We start from the raw sequence: 11,891 nt of genomic DNA on the forward strand, positions 1-11,891 counted from the left end.
CTGACCAAAATGGTCATTGGGAAAAAATTTACTCGTACCTTGTATTTACACCAAGCATATGAATGCAAGACATGTATTTAGTACTATGGTTAAAATTCTTTATTTTTCTGTAAATATAAGGTGTAAGTGGCAGCAAATATCTCAAGTATAACACATAATCATGGATAATTTCTTTTTAAAGAGAGTTAGTAGTAGATTAGTTTAATATTTTAAATTTTTCATATGCTCTAAGGTAATCTGGGTATGTTGTTGCTTTGACTAACAGCAAATCCCAATGTTAGAATTTACATTGAAATTTTAACTACATATTTTTGCTTAATGAAATATTAGGTGATTTATTTCCATCTGTTCTTAACTCTTAGTCTTGATAGATAGAGTTACGTGATACTTGTTGTTGGTGGGAGGTAATAGGTATTCCGTGGAATGAACATTTGAACTTGTAATCCAGGAAGTTAATGTATGAACTGTGAGATAAATCAAACTCCGTACTTTCAAGTACTTGACAATCCATAGGTAGAACTACATTTTCTTATCCTCAAGTGTACTCGAGAGCTTGATTTGTACAATGCATTTATGCTTTAATACATTACTTGTTTGATAAAATGTCCGAAAGTTGGAAATGGATGGGTTGTTTACATATAGAAGTTAGCTGGACACACGAATAATTTTCGAGAAATTTTGATGGATATGAATAGCATGTTTTGTTTGCATAGATCAATGGAGGCAGTGGTTTATGCATTAATGTTCCCCTGTTGTGCATATTAATTCTATTTGTTCAGTTCCAACATATAGCCATGTTTACAGTGGTATAGGAGGCCTCTCCTTACACGTAACAACATCGTCCAATACGTTACTTTGGGGCTCAATTTTGCAATGACTCTAAAAGGATAGGCACAATTGATTTGTCTGTACGCAATTGGTCAGTTGATGACTAGAAACTTGTAACTGCTAGAGCAAAGGTTCCCTAGACTACACAAAAATTGTATCTGATACTTTCTGCACAAAAATTGTAAGATCATTCATTCTGTAGATACTTGTACAGAATGTGGTAAATTCTAAGGTAATTATATTAGTAGTTATGGCGGAGATCATTTTTATTGTGCGGCTAATCAAACATTGTATTATATTATACTAAAGGGTGTTGCATATGTAATAACTTTTGTGAGAGTGTTGATATTAGAATCATGACAGATTGACAATAATGACTTAACACATATCTAATGAAAATACCAAAATTCAGACTTCCACTTGTACTGACTCTGACATTACAACTTTCGCTTCACCACTTGTACTGACTCTTGACATTACAACTTTAGATGCAGGAGTTTATCCATAATTAAGGCTTCCATTCATTCTAGTTCTGAGATTACCGTCAACTCTTGCGTAGAAGGACCTACATGGGTGGTGTTTCTTGTTGTAAAAGGAGAAGGAACAGTTAGGTTACTCCCATCTCCTTCTAGCATTTGAGTTACAACTTTGATGGATGGCCGATCTATCGCATTCCATTGGATGCACCAAACTCCTATAACAGCCAATTTCCTTACAATTATAACATCATCATCTTCATCAATCCTGATTTTCAACTCTTCTCCTTGATTCAGCCGCTGATGAATCCACTCGGGAAAGTTCATTTGGCTAGTATCCACCTTTGCATCAAAATTCTTCCTCCCTCCAACCATTTCAAGAAGCAGCATTCCAAAGCTATAAACATCAGATTTGTGAGACGCTTTTCCGAAATTGCTTGATATCACTTCTGGTGCAATATAACCCATGGTTCCTCTAGCTTCAGTCATTGTGACAACACTTTTCTCTTTAGAGCATAACTTAGCAAGACCAAAATCAGAGATCTTGGGGTTCAGGTCTAACAGAATATTTTTTGGCTTGATATCGAAATGAAGGATTTGTTGGTCACATCATTGATGAAGATACTCTAGCCCTTTTGCTATTCCCATAGCAATATCATGAAGCTTCTTCCAAGTAAGGGTGATATTATCTTTGAAACTTTTCGGAAAAATGAGCTTGTCAAGTGACTGATTTGGCAAGTATTCAAACACTAGAGCTCTTCTAACTCCATCAGCACAGAAGCCAACTAGGCAAACCACGTTGACATGATGGATATTCCCCATTGCTGCAACTTCATTAATAAATTCTTCCCCATTTCCTTCAGAATCATTGAGAATTTTTACAGCAACATGAATTTCATTCGAAAGTGTTCCTTTATAAACGATCCCGTAAGCTCCCTCTCCCATTATTTCCTGAAACTGATTTGTTATCTTTTTAATATCTGCATAAATATATCTAGTCGGTCTGCGATCTCTATAGTCTTCCAAAAACTTTTCAACTCTGGCTTGATTCTCTCTTTCAATTTTGCTTGAGCTATAATACTCATAGAGTGCCATCATAATAATTCCAAAAAGAATGAGACCTATAACTCCACCTGGAACATGTGATCTCACAAATTATCCATAAGGCAATTAAAAGTATGTTCAACAACAACATTATAACCAGTGAAATCCCACAAAGTGGTAAAGTAATTCATATAGAAAAATTAATTTATAAAAAAGCAAAATTTTATATCTAAAATTAATATTATAGAAATATTACATAAAAAATAATTAAATATACAAGAGATTTAATTAAAATATACAATTTATTTAATGTTTAATTAAAAGTTTGTATAATGAAATAATATTAAAATACTCCCTCTGTCCCAATTTATGAAGCACTTTTCGTTTTTCGAGAGTCAAACAGTTTAAGTTTGACCAAAATTTTTTTGAAATGAAATTTATATATTTGTAAACTACGTAAAAAGTATTGTAAGTCACAATAATTGATAATTCAAAATGTTTAAAAGATCTATAAAAATTTTAAGGTCAAAGTTAGACTTGTTTGAATCTCGAAATCCAAAAAGTGTCACATAAAATGGGACGGAAGGAGTATTCAAAAAGTGAATTGGTGTGATGAATAGTGTTACACCAAATTTGGTGTGGGTTGGTGCTCAAAACACCAAATTTGGGATTTGGTGTAAAATTTGGTGTTGGGTTGGAGATGGTCTAACTAGTATTTAATGACTTGATGGACTTACCGGACTTGATGAAGACTTGCCATTGTTCTTTTAGGATTTAATGACTTAATTGGTTTGGCACCAGTAGGGAAGAGGGAAATACCCTAATAAAAATATAATGTCTGTAGTAACCAAGTTTCTTCTTACAATTCTCATATTCATGTACCTCTCAGAAACCCCATTAGCAGAACAAAGACATCAGTGTGTTCCTTCTAGTTGTGGGCATATTCATAACATCAGTTATCCCTTTCGATTGAAAAGTGATCCAAAGCACTGTGGCCTTGAAAATTATGAATTGAGCTGTGAAGGAGATCGCGCCATAATCACAATACCGACATATCATGATTGGTATGGATCACTGAACTACTATGTTCAAGCCATCAATTACGACAACTCCACCATCCGCCTTACAGATGCTGGTATAAGAGAACAAGTTATTTGCTCTCTTCCTCAGAATTCGATTTCAGTTTACACTTCCCTTTTTATTTTGTTTCTTTTATAGAATTAATGCCTGGTTTTGTTAAGTTAACAGTACCAATCACTCTCTTCAGCTGTCCATTTGCCATAAATTCTCCAGTCTTTGTGGAAATCACTAATTGTCTCAACAGGAGTTATGCTTCCAATGTTTCTTCTGATTCATTTAAGGGACACACATATGCAACCATGACTAAATTATCACCATCCGATTTGAAAGTCGGGTGTAGTGTAGACCTCATGTCAATGACTTCATGGCCTATTCAGGATGCATATGCCAACATTTCTATTTTAAGTTTGCATAATGCTTTGGCATATGGATTTGAGCTTTCATGGTTTCCTAACATTCATTGTGGCAAGTGCGCCAACTCAATGATATGTGAAGGGAAAAATTCAAGTGATGTTCATTGTTTGGATTACAGCTGCAAAACTTACAATTTTAGATTCTTCAAATCGTCGTGTGGTAAGAACATTCCTAATGTCATGCTTAGACACTTTTATTAGCATTTTTTTCTGTGCATGTTTTAATGTTTTTTTCTTTTTCCGGGTCGGTATTTTTTCTTTGGATGACCACAATCAAGCTTACTATTCCCACGTTCTTGATAGTAAGCAGTCGTACTTCTATTGTCAATTCTGTTTTATATAACGGTAACTAGTTGCAAGTTAGATTAACTGAGTTATTGATTGTTGGTGTTTTTGCAGCAATCATCCCATGGATACTTCCCATAGCTGGTAAGTCACATCTTTCGTCTTTCAAATTTATTACTAGAAATCATTCTAATGTCGAAATGGAGCAGACGTTGGTGGTTGAATTTTTTAATTTAACCATTCACAAACTTTTCTTGCTTATTTGTGATGGTTGTACACAGGGCTTAGCATTGTGCCAAGAATCGTTCTATTTCCATGCATAGTTGTATTTCTAATGATTAAGTTACGAAGAAGGCATTTGTCGATTTATGATGCAATTGAAAGTTTCCTGCACGGTGAGAACAATTTCGCGCCCATTAGATATTCCAACTCCAACATAAGAAAGATGACTAGGAACTTTAAAGAGAAACCCCATTAGCAGAACAAAGAAATCAGTGTGTCCCTTTTAGTTGTGGGGATATTCATAACATCAATTTTCCCTTTCGATTGAAAAGTGATCCAAAGCACTGTGGCCTTAAAAATTATGAATTGAGCTGTGAAGGAGATCGCGCCATAATCACAATACTGCCACGTGATTGGAATGAATCACTGAACTACTATGTTCAAGCCATCAATTACGATAACTCCACTATCCGCCTTGTAGATCCTGGTATAAGAGAACAAGTTATTTGCTCTCTTCCTCAGAATTCGATTTCGGTTTACACTTCCCTTTCTGGTTTTGATTCTTCTATAAAATCAATGCCTGGTTTTGTTAAGTTAACAGTACCAATCACTCTCTTCAGCTGTCCATTTGCCTTAAATTCTCCAGTCTTTGTGGAAATCACTAATTGTCTCAACAGGAGTTATGCTTCCAATGTTTCTTCTGATTCATTTAAGGGACACACATATGCAACCATGACTGAATTATCACCATCCGATTTGAAAGTCGGGTGTAGTGTAGACCTCATGTCAATGACTTCATGGCATATTCAGGATGCAAATGCTAATATTTCTATTTTGAGTTTGCATAACTCTTTGGCATATGGATTTGACCTTTCATCTCCTTCTAGCATTTGAGTTACAACTTTGATGGATGGCCGATCTATCGCATTCCATTGGATGCACCAAACTCCTATAACAGCCAATTTCCTTACAATTATAACATCATCATCTTCCTCAATCCTGATTTTCAACTCTTCTCCTTGATTCAGCCGCTCATGAATCCACTCGGGAAAGTTCATTTGGCTAGTATCCGCCTTTGCATCAAAATTCTTCCTCCCTCCAACCATTTCAAGAAGCAGCATTCCAAAGCTTTAAACATCAGATTTATGAGACGCTGTTCCGAAATTGCTTGACAACACTTCTGGTGCAATATAACCCATGGTTCCTCTAGCTTCAGTCATAGAGATAACACTTTTCTCTTTAGAGCATAACTTGGCAAGACCAAAATCAGAGATCTTTGGGTTCAAGTTATGGTCTAACAGAATATTTTTGAGGCTTGATATCGAAATGAAGGATTTGTTGGTCACATCCTTGATGAAGATACTCTAGCCCTTTTGCTATTCCCATAGCAATATCATGAAGCTTCTTCCAAGTAAGGGTGATATTATCTTTGAAACTTGTCGGAAAAATGAGCTTGTCAAGTGACTGATTTGGCAAGTATTCAAACACTAGAGCTCTTCTAACTCCATCAGCACAGAAGCCAACTAGGCGAACCACGTTGACATGATGGATTTTCCCCATTGCTGCAACTTCATTAATAAATTCTTCCCCATTTCCTTCAGAATCATTGAGAATTTTTACAGCAACGTGAATTTCATTCGAAAGTGTTCCTTTATAAACGATCCCGTAAGCTCCCTCTCCCAATATTTCCTGAAACTGATTTGTTATCTTTTTAATATCTGCATAAGTATATCTAGTCGGTCTGCGATCTCTATAGTCTTCCAAAAACTTTTCAACTCTGGCTTGATTCTCTCTTTCAATTTTGCTTGAGCTATAACACTCATAGAATGCCATCATAATAATTCCCAAAAGAATGAGACCTATAACTCCACCTGGAATATGTTCTCTCACAAATTATCAGAAGGCAATCAAAAGTATGTAAGGGAGAAAAATTAATACCAAAACTCACAAGAGTACATACCTGCAATCAGTGGTTTCTTTCCGCCGCCTGTCAGAATTAAATCAATTTTTTGTTATGGAATAGAGAAGTACATGATCATGGCATTAAAGATAGGTTTGTCAATACCTTTTGTAGTGAATGGTCGGTCGAAACACTGAGTAGTCAGTTGTTTAGTATAGTTCTTGAAGCCACAATCCTTTTCAAGACCTTCACAGTAGCTACAGTTTGTATTAAGCCAACTGAGTCTTATCACACTGTAAGTCGTCATACCGTATGATGGAATTTCATGAATCTTTATGCAAGTTGTATGGGGGAGTGAATATAAAGAGTAGGAAACAGCAAATAGTGTTTTGTCAGAGGCACAATCTGAATAGTAGTTCCGATAATATGCTGGCATACCAGAACATTTGAAAATTGAAATGTTTTCTAGTGTAAGATAAGGCTCGGCAACAGTGAAGGAGAAAGGAGATTCTGATAAATTAAGGTGCAATAGCTTGAGAATGAGACAACGTTCAGGATCAGAAAGCCTAATCTGCTGAGACATATAATCAATTTCTTCAACAATTAGTGTAAGTGAATTGGGAAGTATGAGTATGGTTCGGTTTTTGAGGTCACAAGATAACTCAAAGCCTGGATAGCCACAATATTCTGGCTGGTGGTGAAGCCTGAAGGGAAAATGAATTCTAGGGCCATGTCTTCCACACCTGGAGACACTGCAATTATATGCTCCTTCACCATCCATAGCCAACAATACTATGATGATGAGAAATAAGTGCAAGAGGAAAAAGATGGTCATCTCGACTGACACGGCTTATAGACTCCTATGACGCGAGCTTCTCTAATACCAAGTTTATTACTCCCCAAACCTGGTGAGGTAGCAGCTAATTTGTTTTATCAATTGAAGCTCTAGATATGTGATTACTCTCAGTGTGGAGTTCTCTTTCATTTAATGTTTTGATTTTTCCACTCTTTTATCAAGAAAAGTCTTGTGCCTCCAAGATTGACTATGAGAGACGTGTTGAATAAGTAGACACTTAAATTTTATAAAATTGAATAAGTAGTCACATGCATCCTACGTGGCATAATACATGTAGGATGTCACATATGATGCAAATTGTCACGTAAAACACCAAGTAGTATGTGTGTGGTTACTTGTTCAACTCTATTACAAGCTTAAGTGTTTACTTGTGTACACCAAAGTTGGAGGGCATAGATGTCAGATGAACCCAAGTTAAAGAACATGTTTATGTATGTATTATATATGCCTTTCTTTTAAGGGCATCTCCAACCCAAACACCAAATTTGGTGTCAGCACTATTTTTTGTGTAATCAACTCCAACACTACATCAAATTTTACACCAAAAAGGAATATATTTCTCTCTCTTCATTATTATTATATTATTTCTTATTTCATTTATATTTTCTTATTTCATAAAACAAATTCTTTCTAAAACATTCACCATATATAATTCATATTATTTCCTTTTATAATCATTTAATATAAAATTATTTTGTACCATAATTTTTTAAATAATATAAATTGCTAGCAAATATTATACATTATACATAATAATGGATAATACAAATAAAAGTGAAATCATTAATGAAATACAATTAAATAAACATTACATAATTGAAAAAAATATTTTAAATTCTACATAAATATTCAACTTTCAAGATCACTACGGTGCTCCCATAAATGCTCTATTAATGCATTACGTAGTTCAAAATGAGCTTTTTTGTCCTTTATTTTTTTATATCGAGCTAGAAATTGTTGAAATTGATAATTTTTGTGAATGTTAATTGTAGTTATATCCAATTATAATTCATAGTAGAATTAACATAAATTTTTTTTTAAAAAAAAGTCATATATAGAAAAATTAATTTATAAAAAAGCTAAATTTTATATCTAAAATTAATATTATAGAAATATTACATAAAAAATAATTAAATATACAAGAGATTTAATTAAAACATACAATTTATATAATGTTTAATTAAAAGTTTGTATAATAATAATATTAAAATATTCAAAAAGTGAATTGGTGTGATGAATAGTGTTACACCAAATTTGGTGTAAAAATTGGTGTGGGTTGCTATTCAAAACACCAAATTTGGAATTTGGTGTTGGGTTGGAGATGGTCCAAGTAGTATTTAATGACTTCATGGTTTGGCACCAGTAGGGAAGAGGGAAATACCCTAATAAAAATAGGTAAAATTAGCAATTAAGTCATAATACCTAACATAATTAGTCAAAATAACAACACTTTAAAATATTTATTTAAAATGGCAGAATGACAATATTTTTATAAAATAATATGTATTCAGATTTTAGTATTTAAAATTAATTTTATTTATGGAAAGAGTCCTATATTGGACCAAACTATATATCAATAACCGTTTAAAGAAAAAAAATTTAAACCAATACACATTAACCTTTTTTCAACTCCATTCAACGTTTCTTCCCCACCTTTCACGTTTCAAGTTTATCTTTCTTCAAAGGTGCTAAATTGTTGTTCATCAAGAAATCTTCTTTATTGTTAAAATGAAATCTATTTATTAATTCAAGCAGATTTCTCGATTGGCACGGTAATTTTCATTATCCATTTTGATTTATTTTGATTTGATGTTTAAATCACCGATTCTATATATTACGGATTTCCAAACGAATTTTTCAATTTTTATGTGATTTTGTTTAGTTATTCATCAAATAGTTATGATTTTCAATTTTTTCAATTTTTTTTGTGATTTTCTTTTAATTTTTCAGATTTTGGAGAATCTAGAAATTCATATGTATGTTTATTTTGTTTGATATTTAATACATTCTAATTTTTGATAATTTCGAAATTCAAATTATCAAAAAAAAATTTTTCATATTTGAGATTTAGTAGATTGTAGTAACTACATTAGCACACACACATCATATATTGTTTGATTTTTTTATACATTCATATTTAATAATTTCGAATTTTGCTTATAGGGTTACTAATGCACAAGTGAATACGGATTCAGATTCGGTTTTGATGAAAAAAAATTGAAAAAAGAACATAGTATATGAAGAAGAAGAAGAAAGACAAAGTCAAATAAGAAGGTTACAAAATTGTATTCATACCACAATTGTATTCATAATAATTTTTGTTTGTCAATTGTTTTTCTTTTACTCATCATTTGTATTTTTACTTTAAAATATTGTATTTCTGTTTTAGTTTGTAGTAATTTAAATAGGTATATAATGTATTCGTCACAATTCTATATATTATGATTGAATACATAATTTATAGAATTGTGACGAATACATTATAAGAAGGGAAATGGAAACTTATTGGTATTCATTTTTTCGTTTGAAATACAAAATCATACTGAAATACAACTTGATATTTGAAATACAAACTTAGTAAGCCATATTTTGTATTTTATTTTGCTAAAGCAATATAATTTTATGAATACATAATATATAAAATTGCAAATTGCGACAAATACATCATAAGAAGGGGAATACAAAATTATTGATATTCATTATGTGTTTGATATACAAAATGATATTGAAATACAACCTGATATTTGAAATACAAACTTAGTAAGACATATTTTGTATTTTATTTGGCTAAAGCAATATAATTTTATGAATACATAATATATAAAATTGTGCGACGAATACATCACATGAAGGGGAATACAAAATTATTGGTATTCATTTTGCGTTTGATATACAAAATGATATTGAAATACAACCTGATATTTGAAATAAAAACTAAGCTAGAAAATACTTTCTGCAAATTTAAAGTGAAATAATAATATAACAAAATTGGATATTGAAATATAAATACAATTTATTTTGAATAAACTTATTCTATGTATTATATATGTATTCATTGCAACTGTATTTTTCAATATCATTTCGATCTACAACTAATTTGTATTTATATTTTGGTATATACTACACAACTGCCTTTATTTTTGTACTTGAACTAGAATGCCAAAGAGTTGTATTCATCATAAATCAATACCAATATTTTTTGTATTTTAAATTAGTAATACATATCATTAGGTATTCGAATACATTTCGGATGAACACATATTCAAAGAAGTTCAAACATTTAAATATCCAAAACAGAGGGCATTAGAAATTTTCCAACACTTCCACTCATATAAGATATAAAATACAAACTACTGTTTTCAAAAAAAAAATTGAAATTCTTAAGAACAAAGAAAAAACTGCTAGAAAGAAAAATGGCAACATATGCTCTTTCAAAAACGTAACTGATGTTAAATTTTAATTTTTTTTTACCTTTTTTGAAATTTTTTGTTCCATGATTTTCTCTATTCAGTTATTAATTATTTGTATTCTTTCAAATTAATCAAAATAAAATAAATACATAACTCAATCCTTAACAAATTAAAATATTGACATTTTAAATAAATAGTGAAACTATTGCTAAGGAGTCTCATTAAAAGCTAAAATATTGCTATTTTGAAAATTTTCCCATAAAAATATAATGTCTGTAGTAACCAAGTTTCTTCTTACAATCCTCATATTCATGTACCTCTCAGAAACCCCATTAGCAGAACAAAGACAGCAGTGTGTTCCTTCTAGTTGTGGGCATATTCATAACATCAGTTATCCCTTTCGATTGAAAAGTGATCCAAAGCACTGCGGCCTTGAAAATTATGAATTGAGCTGTGAAGGAAATCGCGCCATATTAACAATACTGCTAAATGATTGGAATGGATCACTGAACTACTATGTTCAAGCCATCAATTACGATAACTCCACTATCCGCCTTGTAGATCCTGGTATAAGAGAACAAGTTATTTGCTCTCTTCCTCAGAATTCGATTACGATTTACCCTACCCTTGTTGGTTTTGATTCTCGTATATATTTTGTTCAGTTAACAGTACCAATCACTCTCTTCAGCTGTCCATTTGCCATAAATTCTCCAGTCTTTGTGGAAATCACTAATTGTCTCAACAGGAGTTATGCTTCCAATGTTTCTTCTGATTCATTTAAGGGACACACATATGCAACCATGAGAATTATCACCATCCGATTTGAAAGTGGGGTGTACTGTAGACCTCATCTCAAAGACTTCATGGCATATTCAGGATGCAAATGCCAACATTTCTATTTTAAGTTTGCATAATGCTTTGGCATATGGATTTGAGCTTTCATGGTTTCATGACGTTTATTGCGGCAAGTGCCCCGATCCAGATCTATGTGAAGGGGAAAATTCAAGTGATGTTCATTGTTTGGATTTCAGCAGCAAAGCTAACAATTTTAGATTCTTCAAAGCGTCCTGTTGTAAGAACATTCCCAATGTCATACTTAGAATATAAGACATGACTGTTAGCAGTTATTCTGTGTAAATCTTAACTGTTTTCTTTCTTTTTCCGGTTCGGTATTTTTTCTTTGGATGATCACAATCAAGATTACCACGTTCTTGATAGTAAGCAGTCGTACTTCTATTGTCAATTCTGTTTTATATAACAGTAGCTAGTTGCAAGTTAGATTAACTGTGTTATTGATTCATGGTGTTCTTGCAGCAATCATTACATGGATACCTCCCATAGCTGGTAAGCCACATCTTTCGTCTTTCAAATATATTA

The 11,891-nt window shown here is 32.3% G+C and overlaps 3 protein-coding genes and 1 pseudogene across 4 annotated transcripts in view; 3 read left to right on the plus strand and 1 right to left on the minus strand.

Annotated features, from left to right (window-relative positions):
* LOC102581295 (DNA repair protein XRCC2 homolog) overlaps nucleotides 1–11,891 on the plus strand; it is a 112,794-nt gene that overhangs the window by 11,550 nt on the left and 89,353 nt on the right. The gene's annotated exons all lie outside the window — the stretch shown is intronic.
* On the minus strand, nucleotides 1,294–7,316 carry LOC102582722 (probable receptor-like protein kinase At1g67000; annotated as a pseudogene).
* LOC102582180 (uncharacterized) lies at nucleotides 3,091–9,423 on the plus strand. 2 transcript variants are annotated; one of them, XM_006365555.2, is made up of 4 exons: nucleotides 3,091–4,001; nucleotides 4,120–4,143; nucleotides 4,241–4,270; nucleotides 9,268–9,423. In XM_006365555.2, exons 1-4 carry the CDS (start codon nucleotides 3,572–3,574, stop codon nucleotides 9,285–9,287), a joined length of 504 nt encoding a protein of 167 aa, XP_006365617.1. In that variant the 5' UTR covers nucleotides 3,091–3,571; the 3' UTR covers nucleotides 9,288–9,423. The 2 variants fall into 2 exon arrangements, with proteins under 2 accessions (XP_006365617.1, XP_006365616.1); XM_006365554.2 differs by lacking the exon at nucleotides 9,268–9,423 and adding an exon at nucleotides 4,408–4,619.
* Nucleotides 8,461–11,462, plus strand: LOC102581848 (uncharacterized). Its single transcript, XM_006365553.2, has 2 exons — nucleotides 8,461–8,495; nucleotides 10,779–11,462. The coding sequence occupies exon 2, from the start codon at nucleotides 10,784–10,786 to the stop codon at nucleotides 11,426–11,428; it is 645 nt and encodes a 214-aa protein (XP_006365615.1). The 5' UTR covers nucleotides 8,461–8,495; nucleotides 10,779–10,783; the 3' UTR covers nucleotides 11,429–11,462.

The sequence above is a fragment of the Solanum tuberosum genome, unplaced genomic scaffold, assembly GCF_000226075.1.
Source record: "Solanum tuberosum cultivar DM 1-3 516 R44 unplaced genomic scaffold, SolTub_3.0 scf00559, whole genome shotgun sequence".
In the NCBI taxonomy this organism is placed as follows: domain Eukaryota; kingdom Viridiplantae; phylum Streptophyta; class Magnoliopsida; order Solanales; family Solanaceae; genus Solanum; species Solanum tuberosum.